Source organism: Xenopus laevis, chromosome 5L, assembly GCF_017654675.1.
Source record: "Xenopus laevis strain J_2021 chromosome 5L, Xenopus_laevis_v10.1, whole genome shotgun sequence".
NCBI lineage: Eukaryota > Metazoa > Chordata > Amphibia > Anura > Pipidae > Xenopus > Xenopus laevis.
The window spans coordinates 35,438,684-35,453,532 of record NC_054379.1 but is presented as its reverse complement, the minus strand read 5'-3'; the positions used below and the strand labels follow the sequence as shown (position 1 = coordinate 35,453,532).

The window sequence follows — 14,849 nt, the reverse complement described above, 5'->3', positions numbered from 1 at the left end:
AATCTCCAGCATAGCTTAAAAGTTATTTAATTTAACTTTTTATTTTTATTGCCATCCATGTTATATTTTTGGTTAAAAAAAAATCTATGGCCTATTCTCTCCTGGGTTAATTTTGTCATTTTACAGGGAAAAAAAACTTATTCCGGGGGGGGGGTGTGCAGCTGCTCTAAGTCCCTTTGGGTTTTTCTGTGATCTAGGTCCAAGCGACAGTATCCCGTTAAAGAAAAGAAATGGGTTTGCTTTTCTGTTAGGTTTCAACTTCAACAATGATGATCCTGAGAAGCCCAAGGATTTGAGCTCTGTGCAGTTGGGTGAATGTTGTGTACTGAATGAGCATCTATTGATTAGAAGCCTTTCATGCTGTGTACTGGCCTATCTTGTTTAGAAGAAGAGAATCCATCTAATTGCCTGTTTTGTTATGGCTGTGTCGCTAATGTAGCACTGTAGAAAACAAAGGAGCGAGTGGGTGGTCCTTCAGCACACACTTTTTCTCTACCAGTGCTGTAATAGATATTACTACTTCCTGTACTCCACAATTATCAGCCAATATCATGTTGTATTTCTATAAGCAATAATATTTATATCTGCAGTCTTTTTTGTTTTAATGGATCCCAGAGGCTGCTATTAATTTACATTTCATTAAATCCAAATAGGTTAAGAATGTATTACACGAATAGCTGCCTTCTAGCCTTCTCATAAAATGAACATATTCCGATTCTGTAGGTTATTAGTGTTTGGTTTTATTTATTTTTTCTAACCCCTTGTAGATCAAAGACCCCAAGGTTCATGGTCAAATCGCCCTCCTCTCTTTAACCAGCCACCACAGAGGTAAGATCTGCTTCCGTGTTTAACTTGACTGCAAATCTTATGGGAACATTGTAAGTAGCATTATTTGGGGTTAATTCTGAATGCTCCGAACCTGGGGCTTTCCCGGAATATGGATCCCCAAACCTTGTCAGCTAAAAAAAAAAAAAAATTAAACACTAATTAAACCCAATAGGCTGGTTTTGCCTCCAATAAGGATTAATTATATCTTAGTTTGGATCAAGTACAAGGTACTGTTTTATTATTACAGAGAAAAAGGAAATCATTTTTACAAATTAGAATTATTTGATTAAAATGCAGTGTATGGGAGATGGCCTTCCTGTAATTCGGAGCTCTCTGGATAACTTTTTCCAGATAAAGGATCCCATACCTGTATTTATAATGCTATTGTTTTGTTTCAAAAAGCAATTTTCTTTCATAGTGTCACATAGTGGGACTCTCATAGTACTGCAATGGCATATTTGAATCTTTCAGTAGCACAGACAAGGTCAAGTCGCAATACCAGTTATTCTGGTAACCACAATTTAATTAAATTACAGTTCATTTACAACACTGTAAATAACAGGAGTTCAGAACAAGCACTACTGGTAAGGGCTTAAAGGAAAACTATACCCCCAAAATGAATACTTAAGCAACAGATAATTTACATCATATTAAGTGGCATATTAAAGAATCTTACCAAAATGGAATCTATATTTAAGTAAAAACTGCCCTTTTACATCTCTTGCCTTGAACCACCATTTTGTGATGGTCTGTGTGCTGTCTCAGAGATCACCTGACCAGAAATACTACAACTCTAACTGTAACAGGAAGAAGTTTGGAAGCAAAAGACACAACTCTGTCTGTTAATTGGCTCATGTGACCTAACATGTATGGTTTGTTGGTATGTTTGTGAGTACAGTGAATCGTACGATCCCAGGGGGCGGCCCTTATTTTTTAAAATGGCAATTTTCTATTTATGATTATCCAATGGCACATGCTACTAGGAAAGTATATTATCAAAATGGTTTATTTACATGAAGCAGGGTTTTACATATGAGCTGTTTTATGCAATATCTTTTTTTATTGAGACCTACATTGTTTTGGGGGGGTATAGTGTTCCTTTAAAATTTAGATATACAGGTATGGGACCTGTTATCCGGAAAACCCCAGGTCCCGAGCATTCTGGATAACTGATCGTTCCATAATTTGAATCTTCATACCTTCTACTTGAAAAACATATAAACCTTAAATAAACCCAATAGGCTGGGTTTGCTTCCAATAAGGATTAATTATATCTTAGTTGGGATCAAGTACAAGCTACTGTTTTATTACAGAGCAAAAGGAAATCATTTTTAACAATTTTGATTATTTAATTGTAATGAAGTCTATGGGAGACAGCTTTTCTCTAATTCTGAGCTTTCTGGACAACAGGTCTCCGGATAACGGATCCCACACTGTAGTAGATGGTATATGCAACAAATAACTGTAAATGATGATCTAGTGACATTGTTCATTTAAAGCTACTTTCTACTTTGTTTAATACTTTGTTAAACATTTGCAACATCCTCATGCAATGTACACAGTCCTTCTCGTGCTATATACTGACCATACCATAAACGTATGTAACTGCCAATGAAATGAATTGTATGATTGGTTAAACAAATGTCTCTTGGTTGTGTTCTAGGGTTTAATGAGGCATAACTAATAGTGTTCCACTTCTACCAGCTCTGTGCTGGAGCTGCAGTTAACACAGACATGCCATTGATTCTTGCTACAAACCTCTTGAAGTCCTAATCAGCTTCTTTCGTGGAAGTTTTTTTGGACTGACAAGGCTATTGTAGGGCCGTGTCACTGTAGGTCAGTAGTTATTAGTTGCCACTGAAAACAGTTTCTTTAACTGCTTAAGACTGGAATGAATTAAAAGCAGAAGGGACTTTGAGTAGGATTATGGGATCCACAGACCAACAAGTACCATGCAATAGAAAGAATGTGACATGGTTTCATAATGAGGGATGTTCTACATATGTTCATGGCTAAAACACAAGCCCTTTGCCCAGTTCACCTTAAGAAATAAATACCTTTAGAATTGATCATTTTATTCAGACTGTGACATCGCAAGTGTATCCTGCAAAGCATTTGTTCCTTTTGCTTTCTCATTAATGTCTGTATTTTTTTTTTTTCTTCGTGATTTTGAGTGTGATATTGTTGCTCACCATTCATTTATTAAATTAAGTTTGTGTATTAAATACACAGAAGAAAAACGGCAACAAAATATCAGCTGTGCCTTAGAGCATTTCCGTATTGTTTTCATTAGTGTCTACTGAGCCTCCATCATTATTTATGTTGCACTAGTAAATTGCATAATGCATAGTATCTAACAATAATATTATAAACCATAGGGGAACTATTGCGAAAAAAATTAATATAAGCTTCATCCTACTGAGATAGGAAACTTTCTAAATACAATCAATTGAAAATGCTGCACCGTTCCTGAAATAATCAAGTTTCTTTACTATTCCTCTCAGTATCGGTTTCTCTTTGTTCTGTCTTCATGCAGTACAGGTATGGGACTTGTTATCCAGAATACTCGGGACCTGGGTTTTTCCGGATAACGGATCTTTCAATAATGTGGATCTTCATAACTTATGTCTACTATAAAAACATGTAAACAGTAAATAAACCCAATAGGCTGGTTTTGCTTCCAGTAAGGATTAGTTATAATGTTTGGATCAAGTACAATGTACTGTTTTATTATTACAGAGAAAAAAGGAAATAATTTTAAAAAATTTGGTCTATTTGGATAAAATGCAATTTATCGGAGACGGCCTTTCCCTGATTCGGAGCTTTCTGGATAACGCGTTTCCGGATAACAGATCCCATACCTGTAGTTGGGTGTCAGATATTTATTGACAGTTAGATCCAATATATCTTATAGGGGGGCTAACTGATTCAGTACAAACAAAATCTAACAAAATGCCTTTTACACAAATCCTGCATGTGTAGAGACATGATGTCTGATGATTTTAATAGTGCGCGCTTATACGTCTTCTAGGCAAAAGGAGCCCCCCTATAAGTTATATTGGATCTTTTATCTGACACCCAACTGCTGCATGAAGACAGAATGAGGAGAAACAGAGAAAGGGATAGTGAAGATAAACTTGATTATTTCAGAAACGATACTGAATTTTTAATTGATTGTATTTAGAAAGTTTCTTATTTCAGTATGCTGACGCTTATATTAAATTTTCGCTATCATTTCACTTTAATACCCATGGTTTACAGAATTAAACTTTAAAATTAGAGGCCCCTGCTCACAAGCGCTTGGAAAAAAAAATCTCTGTATATAGTGGCTGTTTATACATATCCCCCACAATACACACACACATACATTAAAACAAAATGCAATTATAGTGTTGGTTTATTTAGCATCATGTAGATAGGAGTATTTTATAATTAATATTGGTTCAGTTCTCTATATAGGGCTAAGAAATCATTATATATTGGCTTATATGTGCACATTGTATTATGAGGAAGAGGGCTGACCATAGAAATCATAAAGCCTTGCACCTGAATTAGAAGGTAATTTACTGCAATGCTGCAGGCCTATTTTTGGTTAGATCTTTAAATTGATTTGCTGCTTTGTGTCAATTAAAACATTTGTTGCTGCTAGTAATATTGGTCGGCAATCTAGATGATAATAGACGTTGAATTTGTGTTCCCATATAAACTGTATAGCAAATGTTAGTCTCTGCCAATTAGTGCTGATGTTGCTAGGTCACCACGGTCAATGGAAAACCGCATCAATAGAAATTGAAAAGGTTTCTTCCCGATCAGACCCCCCTGACATATTGCACACAATAATGGTTGGGAAAAAAAACAGACAAGGCCCCTACCCTAGATTCAAAATTCTTTGCTGTAAGAATTCATTTGCAATCTGCAATTAACTAGAAAGAATGGCGAGCCTAAAGAGTCTGGACTTAGAGAAAATAAAGCATTCTCCCCCGTTGCATATGTTTACACTTAGGATAACGTTTTTTCTCCTGAAAACCCTACTGTGTACTGCAACAGATTTGCAACCTGGTTTTTTTTTCCTGATTGTTACACTTTGTCTGCAGAATTAGTTGCTTGATTTTTAATTTTCTCTCCCCTTGTTTTATCCATCGGACAAATTCAGATCTGGTGCACTTATATTCAACACAGCTGTCCTTTGTAATGTTCTTGTCCCCCACCACACACACGCGCTCTTTCATCTTGCCTTATTACTTTCTAAAGCACCTCAGAATTCCACAGAAGCCTTCATTGAATCTTCCCCTACTTTTAACAGGAATTTTGGACCCATGCAGAACCAACATCCTGCTTTTATGAACCAGCAAATGGGACAAAGAGGACCAAGTAACTATTATCAGAGATATGGTGGGGATTCGAATTGGCAGGTAAATCTCAATTTTCCAGACAATAAAAAAAAAAAAAAAAAAAGAGGAACCGCTCTCGGAGGAGGATCAAGTTCAGGAGTGTACAATATACATTTAGAGGCCCGTTTATCAAAGGTTGAATTTTGATTTGAATATACAAATATATACGAATATACAATTTGACTGGGAGGTTATTTAAGAAACAATCTGTCTAATATTCGAAAGAATGGTTCCCGCCCGAAAAGTCGAAACCATATTCAGTTTGTATTCCATTCGAACAAATCAAATTTTTTTTCTCCCAAAAAATGCCCCTCAAATATCAGGAAGGCTATTAACAACTCTAAATCGCTCAACGGACCTTTGCCATTGACTTCTACATGAACTTGGCAGGTTTAGGCCAAGATTAGGACTGTTTCCATGATCGAGGTTTGATAAATCATCCATTCGAATAGGGGGGTTTAAAATTTGAATGTGTGCATTTTGACACTCGAAAATTCGAATTTACTATTCGACCCTTGATAAATCTGCCCCTTAATGTGACTATAATGGAGTCCCTAGTAGTGTAATGCTACAACTTTATTCCAATAATCGCCACAAAGGTGCTATACATCTGCAGTTGCTTTGTGTAATCAGGACATTAGGGTCTGTGTATCAGAACGCAACCAATTAAAGTACATTTTGGCACCTGTTTTGGAGAGCTATTCATTTTATTAAGTGTCAGTGTATTAATGAAGGAGCACATTTAAAGCATGTCCTACAAACTACTGCTGTTCTTCAGGGCATTGTTTACCGTTGTTCCCAACCTACATTATTTAGGTATCCTTTGTTATGGGGTGTGTTGTTAGCATTTCAGCTTCTCTGAATAATGCCATGTGTTTTGTGCATACTTAGTTCAGTAAATAAACTTCTAATTGTGTGTTTTTTTTTTTTTTCAGGGATATAACCAGGGAAGGAATTATCAGGCGCAACCTCCTGGAAGATATCACCGGAATTAAGCTGCTTCTTTTTTTTTTTTTTTAACAGGGCCCTTGTTCCCTTTTCTATGGAAATTCAAAAAAGACCTGCAGACCTATGAATAGTTTTTTTTTATTTTTGTTTGTTTATTAACTTCCCCTCCACATGATTACTACTATATATCAGTATATGCTTATTTTGCATTCTTAATGTCCTTGTGATATGCTGCAGTATTTTAATTTTTTAGATACTGGATTTTGTCCCAAGGTTCTTGTAATGCAAGCAATGTGTTTGTGTGTCTTCAAAGTTTTTTTTCCTTTTTTTGGTGACTGGCAAGAAGATTTGCCTTTTATGATCTAAATCAGTGGTCCCCAACCAGTTACTCATGAGCATCATGTTCACCAACTCCTTAGATGCTGCTCCCAGTGGCCTCAAAGCAGATGTTTTTTTTTTAAATTCCTGACTTAGATGCTTATTTTTAAATTCCTGACTTGGAGGCAAGTTTTGGTTCCATAAAAACAGATTTATAGCCAAACAGAGCCACCTGTAGACTGCCAGTCCACATAGGGCTACTAAATAGCCAATTATATCCTTTCTTTGGCACCCACATGTAATTTTTCATGCTTGTGTTGCTCTCCAACTCTTTTTACATTTGAATGTCGCTCAGGGGTAAAAAAAAGGTTGGGGATCCCTGATCTAAATAATGTGACAATATATATTTTTAACCATTGCATCTTTATGATATACATTGTTTTGTGCTTTTTTTTTTGTAGGAATCATTTTATAAAGTGGTCTCAAAATTACATCATGCTTTGTGTTTTCTGTGCCGCAGCATCTTTATCGCTTGTGTTGCCTTTAATGCAAAACAGCTTTTCAATGCGGCAACTATTGTTATAGTTTAGAAAAACATACTGGGTTGTCATCGTCTTCTATAGTTACCCTGAGGTTAGTTGTAATGTAACAAGAGCATTAGAATGTATTGTTAAGGGGTTTGCTTTACAGAAAAAATCCAAGACTTGCTTTCAAGATATAAATGATTACTTTGACTGACCCCTTTTAGCAGCTGCTGCTTCTCTTGCACAGGTCAGTAAGCAAAGTAATGGGGGTGTTCCATGATAAACATGCTACTGTGCTCACGCTAATTTTACTGCTAATTTTACTGCTGCAACTACACAACTGATTAGATTTTAGAGTTACTGTTTAGTATAGTTTAGCTTATTGATCCATGTAATTCATTTGCATTTCCCTCTATAGCTTTGTTTACTCTTAATTTATTTAGTACTTTTGCATTAGCTACTGTGCAAGAAATAACACTAATCTACATACTACATTAGCCCAAGCCAACCACATCCCTTTAGTAGTACCTCTGAAGATGCCCCAGTATTTCCCTATCATCTTTCTGCTGATTTCAGCACATGCTTCGTTACCTGAGCTTAATTCTATTATAAAAAATGGCAACTATTAGTAATTTTTAGATGTGTAATTCTGATTCATATTGCATGGACTCTCCGGATCCAGTGCAATTTGTATCTAAATGAAATATTCAGTCCAGTAGCTTCAGCTAACTCATTCCCTGCTTTATTTGTGTTAATCCTCAAAGGGATACTGTCATGGGAAAAAAAAAAATTTTCAAAATGAATCGGTTAAAAGTGCTGTTCCAGCAGAATTCTGCACTTAAATCCATTTCTCAAAAGAGCAAACAGATTTTTTTTATATTCAATTTTGAAATCTTTACTCCTGTACTGCAAGTTGGAGTGATATCACCCCCTCCCTTTTCCCCCCAGCAGCCAAACAAAAGAACAATGGGAAGGTAACCAGATAACAGCTCCCTAACACAAGATAACAGCTGCCTGGTAGATCTAAGAACAACACTCAATAGTAAAAACCCATGTCCCACTGAGACACATTCAGTTACATTGAGTAGGAAAAACAGCAGCCTGCCAGAAAGCATTTCTCTCCTAAAGTGCAGGCACAAGTCACATGACCAGGGGCAGCTGGGAAATTGACAAAATGTCTAGCCCCATGTCAGATTTCAAAATTGAATATTAAAAAATCTGTTTGCTCTTTTGAGAAATGGATTTCAATGCAGAATTCTGCTGGAGTAGCACTATTAACTAATGCGTTTTGAAAAAAACATGTTTTACGATGACAGGATCCCTTTAAGTTTAGCTTCTCACCAGCTACTCACAGCACACAAACATGTGCAGTGTCAGTGACACTTCCAACAAAATTCAAGATGGTGAGCTCCTTTGGGTAACTTTGTATGCCTGAAGCATTAGAGTTAGAGAAGCTATTGTCCTAAGATCAGTATGTAAAATATGGTATTTGTAAACTTATTCATGTTTAGACTTTAGTTTTCCTCTAAACTGATATCTTTTTCACAGTCATACGCCAATTTATCCTTTTACAAGGTGTGTTCTGCTTCTACAGCCACAACTTGAATACAGAATCTCACTGATTTGGAACAGTCTCTTCCAGAATTAAAGGAGAACTAAAGCTTAATTAAAGAAGTAAGAATGAATGTTGTTTATGATTTGGGCTTATGTATCAGTCCAAGGCAACCACTTTTAGCAGGGAAGATCTGTGTCTCCAAAGATGCCCCAGTAGTTCCCAGTCTTCTTTTCTGATTATATACTGTACATGCTCTGTGCTGCTGTCAGTTACTGAGCTTAGGGACCCACTCACAATACACAGTACACACAGAATATAAATGTCACAATATAAGACTGATTAGTAATTAATACAGATAATTATTACATGGCAGCATTACATAGTGCAAGTAGCATCAGAATTTAATAATCAGCCTTGTAGCATCAGCTTATATTACAGGCCAACCTCATTTTCTGCTTGATAATTTGCGATTACCCCCAAGCTTAGCTTCTCAACAACTGCTCAGAGCCCACTGAGCATGTGAGTGTCACAGACACTTTCCAAGATGGTGACCCCCTGTGACAAGTTTGAAGTCCTGGATCATTGCTGCTATTGAGAAGTGTGAAACTTTAGGCTGGTGCAATAAGTTCAGTATATAAAATATGGCATTTTTAGCCATATCAATTTTTAGGGTTTAGATCTCATTTAAGGGGAGCATACATGGACCTACAAAATCTGTTAGATTGGTCCCTCCAGAGTCAACAGCTTATTGGGTCTGCCTGACAAATATCTGTCAGGTTTGTCCTAGAGATCACTCTTGGGTCCATTGTGTGATCCATGCATTGGCCCCTGGCCAGGATGTGGTGGAAATGTACTCCTTTAGCAGTTTTGCCACATCAGCAGATCTCAATGGGTATAACCAGCTTTATAGTCACGTGAACCAAAGAAAATTAAGAACTGGAATGTTATAGCTGGGCACTTTAAATATCTGCAGGTTTGCTTTGGTGTGTATAAAATGTTTGTTATCCATTTGATCTTTATCAGACTAACAAGTGAAGCATGGTGTAACAAGTTAAAGAATACTGTCTATGCAATATCAAGCTCTTTACTATGGCCAGCACTGAAGAGTGACTCTGTCATATGTACAAGTGCACCAAATCTGTTTGATCTGGCTAAGTACCAAATTCTCCACAAATAATTCAACCAAATCCTGAATGGGACCCATATTCTAATTTGCATATTCAAATTTGAGAAAAACTTGTGTCCAGTGGTTTAAAGAAATTATAAAGTATAAAAATAAAAACAGGGTAAATAGGCTGTGCAAAATAAAAAAAAATCTGATATAGTTAGTTGGCCAAAAATGTAACGTATAGTGGCTGGAGTGAGTGGATGTGGAACAGAACAGAACACTACTTCCTGTTTTTCAGCTCTCATGGTTTCCACTGTCTGGTTACCAGACAGTAACCAATCAGTGACTTGAGGCCACATGGGCCATAACTGTTGCTTTTGAATCTGAGCTGAATGCTGAGGATCAATTGCAAACTCACTGGACAGTTGTGTCCCATGTGGCCCCCCTTCAAGTTGTTGACTTACTCAGAGCTGAAAAGCAGGAAGTAGTGTTCTGGCTATTATATTACACATCCAGTCACTCCAACCTTTATACATTACATTTTTGCCCAATTAACTATATTAGACACATTTTTTATCTGTTTACCCAGTTTTTATTTTTACACTGAACTGATGCTTTAAAGGGGTGGTTCAGCTTCCAACATTTTTTTTTTTTTTTCAGTCAATTGTTTTCAGATTGTTCACCAGAAATAACGTTTTCAATCACCTTCTTTGCGACCGTTGAACGTTTCTCTATTGAAGTGTAAAGTTGCGTTTTTTGCCTTATTTCTTTCTAAAGCAAGCTCTGGGAAGGGGGGGGGGGGGGTCACTGATTCTGTAACTGTTCTAAATTGCTTCATTAGTTGATACATTCCTTATCTTTGTCCCTGCTGAGCAGAATCCCTGAGTTTCATTACAGGCAGCTGTTAGAATTGATGCAATAGTTGCTAATACTCCAGAGATGCTGCTGAGAAATGTATCAACTAATGGAGCAAATTGTAACCGCTCAATATCTGCACCTGAATTACTTAGCTGCCAGACTGGAACGCCAGTGACAGGAACTTTAAACTTAAATTTTGGAAAAATTATAAATAAATGATGCAAATCAATTGAAAAAAAAGTCTATTTCTGGAGAACAATATGAAAACCGCTTAACTGAAAAAAGTGTTTGGATGGTGAACAATCCCCTTTATGGACATTAGATTGCTCCAATCCTTGACTTTTATCCCCAAATTAGTGCGCCTAAAAAATGTCTCAAATGCTGCACATTTTGACAACCTTGGTGGGAGGGTTTCTGTATATAGAGGCGTGTGAGTAGAAATAGGAGTTTACTGCTATATAGAGGTTTGCTGGAAACAGGTGTTATAAGTCACACTTTCTCTTTTAATTGTGTGTTGCATTCACTCATTCAAGGAAAACTTATACATGGAAAGCTGGGAGGGCAGTCTTCATACTTATACATATGCTTCAGATGCTAACCAGTCTAAAAGCTTATAGGGAATCTACCCTAAATAACAGTAGACTTCTGCATTTGATCAGTCAGAGGGGGTTTGTGTCACCTTAATACAATTGGGTCCCTCCATATCTAGACAGGGAATGAAAATGGGCCTTGACATTTCAAGTGCCCAAAGTTCCACTTCCAAACTGCCTCATACAAGCCCTCTAGCAAGAACCCTGGTCTATATGGAAACTTCATGCAGTTTCTTGATTGCCAGTCTGAACTCAAGTTGCTATTAACATGGCTCCCAGTGTGCATGCGCCTGCTCAGTGATCCTCTCTAGACTACCCTGGATTTAAAGGCATCCAGCCAGGCTTGGGCCATCCCACACCCACTGCAGAGCCCCCCTGTCTCTTTTGTAATCAGGTGTGGATGGTGCAGTTGGGAAGGCGACCTCTGCAAGGGTTGATGTGTGCTGAGATTTGTAGTCAAGCAAAATCACTGTTTGCGATGTAAAGTTATACAGCTTGCTAGTGCTAGAATAATAGTAAGCACTGCAGTTTTACTAACCTCATCTTTCACTGAAAGTCTTGTGACTGTGTTCCTATTGATTTAAAAAAGTGTAAATTCTGACCTATGAACTGTTATTAAAATACATATGCAATAAACATGCAAGGGGGGGTGAATTATTCACTAATTGATGGCACTTTTGGGGGGAGGTATTACATTTATACCGTTTCTAAACATGTCAAATATATGTGGATATCCACAGAGCCTTCCCCCCCCCCCTTCTGAATCATTCACTTGTACAATAGGTTTGTTGTTCTGTATACTGTCAGTGAATTTGAACCCACCCCTCAGTCGCACACTAGACGTCCCAATAATTACTTTGGACCAGAATAGAATGGGGTAAACACACAGGCTGGATAATGATAACCCAAAAGGCAACATGTAGCCCTCCTGCAGAAATCTAAATTGCACGTCCCAGCATCCCACTGTTTACTGACTAAAGGAAACAAAAAATATGTATTTTTATATTAAGTTTTCATGAGTGTAGTAAAGGGTGACTTCTAGAGTTGTTGGGGAGGAATTTGTAAAGGGGCAGCGTAAAGAAACAGTGGTAAAGTTTTACCTGCATATCAACAAAAACAACAAGCCTACATACAGACAGTAATGCTGTGTAAAGGGGCGGTCGGGCCTTCACAAACTTACTCTGACAATGGTTGGACTAACCAGCTCCTATTTTTTTTATATATATATATATATATATATATATATATATATATATATATATATATATATATATATATATATATATATATATATATATATATATATATATATATATATATATATATATAGTGTCGCACTAAGACGGATGTTTCCAGTTTGTCTGAACTCCAACTTGTTGAGGAGATGGCAAGCCATACCAATCCTTAACATTGTTGCAATAAAGATAGTTCCTGCTTGTATCTTTTCCTTTTAGCCCAGTCGTTCTTGAGTTAGAACAGGGATCCCCAACCTTTAGCAGCTGTGAGCAACTTTCAGAAGTAAAAGGAGTTGGGGAGCAACACAGGCATGCAAAAAGTTCCTGGGTTGCCAAATAAGGGCTGTGATTGGCTATTTAGTAGCCCCTATGTGGATTGGCAACCTACATTGACACTCTGTTTGGCAGGGCATCTGGTTTTTAATGCAACTAATACTTATCTCCAAGCCTGGAATTCAAAAATAAGCTCCTGCTTTGAGGCCACTGGGAGCAACATCCAATGTGTTGGTGAGCAACATGTTACTCTGGGGATCACTGAGTTAGAAGTTACCAGTACCTAAAGTCTCCCTCCCATGGGATATATAATCTGACACTCTCAATTAGTTTCTAGATATCACTAGATAATGGTAAAATCTCTCCTATTCAGTGTGCAGTTTTATACTTCTAAGCTATTCCCTGTAAATCCATAATTGTCCCTTAAATGGAAACGTTCAGTTCTTAGAAATGAAGAAACATCTATTGATTCACTATGAAATCATGGGAATTTTTGTTATATGTATATGTATGTATATATATATATATATATATATATATATATATATATATATATATATATATTGATTTATTTATTGGGTGGGGTTTTCCTTCAACTCCTGTGTGTGTAATTCCCATTAGTACTTGTGAGGCATTTTGGGCGGAAACTTTTATAGCAAAATCCGTGAACTTACTATACCCACCCTGTATTAATATATCTGAGACTTACTATACCACCCTGTATTAATATATCTGAGACTTACTATACCACCCTGTATTAATAGATCTGAGACTTACTATACCCACCCTGTATTAATAGATCTGAGACTTACTATACCCACCCTGTATTAATAGATCTGAGACTTACTATACCCACCCTGTATTAATAGATCTGAGACTTACTATACCCACCCTGTATTAATAGATCTGAGACTTACTATACCCACCCTGTATTAATACATCTGAGACTTACTATACCCACCCTGTATATACCTTATATGAATATGTCCCCAGAAGCTCAGACACACAGACATTGCAACATGAGTGATACACGTTATATAAATACCATCTGGCCGGATTGCGTGTAAACGCGTAATAGCGCTGCCCTGTGCTTTATCTCTTACTGATTCTTAAAAACAACCCCGGGGAGCAGAATTTCTGCCGCAATTTAATACTGTACCTGGGAAAAATATCAAGTGACCATCTGAAAATGAATTTAGACATGATAGGCTTTTTGTTTCCCAAAAAAAATGTTTTTTTTTTCAGTATATGGATATTGATCTCAATCACTTGCATTTTATTATTTTTCAAAAGAAAAAAAAATGCCAACCAAAGCTGTGGATTTATAATAGTAATTCTCATGCAGTTATTGCCCTGTCTGTGTCACGTGATGTGCTTGTATTGCCCAGTTGCCCAATGTCAGCCTCTTACCCCTGACTTTTATAATAATTCCAGATACCTTGCCCTGGGTCTAAGCTCTATTGGCTACTGAAATAGGCCCAGGACTGGGCACATGTGACTGTGCCAGTAAAGAGGCAAATATCGCTTTGCACGTCCTGTAATGGGATTTGCATTAGTGCAAGTAACTTTTTATTTTTTGATCTGCCCTTGTGCACCCGGGAACTGGCGGAGGAACAGCGCTGTGCGCTATTATTAGCCTTAATAAATCGCTCCAATGTAACTGAGAGCTATTAGTGATTTCTACTGGAGCTGCTGCTTATTCATGAAATAAGTAACCCCATTGGCAATCCCTGGCTACTTACACACAACAGGAATGGAACAAAAACTACAGAGAGAAAATGTATAGGGTACACTTGTATATTTCCCTTGTACATTGTCGGAGAATGGTGTAAAGGAGAAAACCCAATATCAAAGAGCACCTGTTGTGGCCTCATTCCTGGAATTGGGAGATAAACAAGTGAAAATTGGCCCCTTGGATATATTCAGACTTCAGGCTGCAGCATTAGTGGGGTCTCTGGGACCCTGCTGAACTCTTTGTCCCTCTTAGGCCAAGTATTTTGTGCCTGGCTCTCTGGGAACTCAAATCCGCCTCTTCAGTTAATGAGTTTCACCTAGTCTGCACATTCGTATGCTTATTGCACATTTCCACTGTCCCCTGCTCTATAGCAACAGAGATCCCACACTTCTATATGCCCCCCATTCAGCCCTCCTTGTGTCAGCTGCTCTTTCACTCATTAACCCTTTCTATTAAACACCGGTAGAGAGAGGGTCAATATTCCTT

At 37.3% G+C, this 14,849-nt stretch overlaps 1 protein-coding gene across 1 annotated transcript in view; it reads left to right on the top strand.

Annotated features, from left to right (window-relative positions):
- xrn2.L (5'-3' exoribonuclease 2 L homeolog) overlaps positions 1 to 6,976 on the top strand; it is a 61,728-nt gene extending 54,752 nt beyond the window's left edge. The window contains exons 28-30 of the mRNA XM_018262855.2: positions 768 to 828; positions 5,132 to 5,240; positions 6,155 to 6,976. Of these exons, the coding sequence (XP_018118344.1) occupies positions 768 to 828; positions 5,132 to 5,240; positions 6,155 to 6,214 (230 nt within the window). The 3' untranslated portion in view covers positions 6,215 to 6,976. The remainder of the gene's footprint in view (positions 1 to 767; positions 829 to 5,131; positions 5,241 to 6,154) is intronic.
- The last annotated feature ends 7,873 nt before the right edge of the window (positions 6,977 to 14,849 follow it).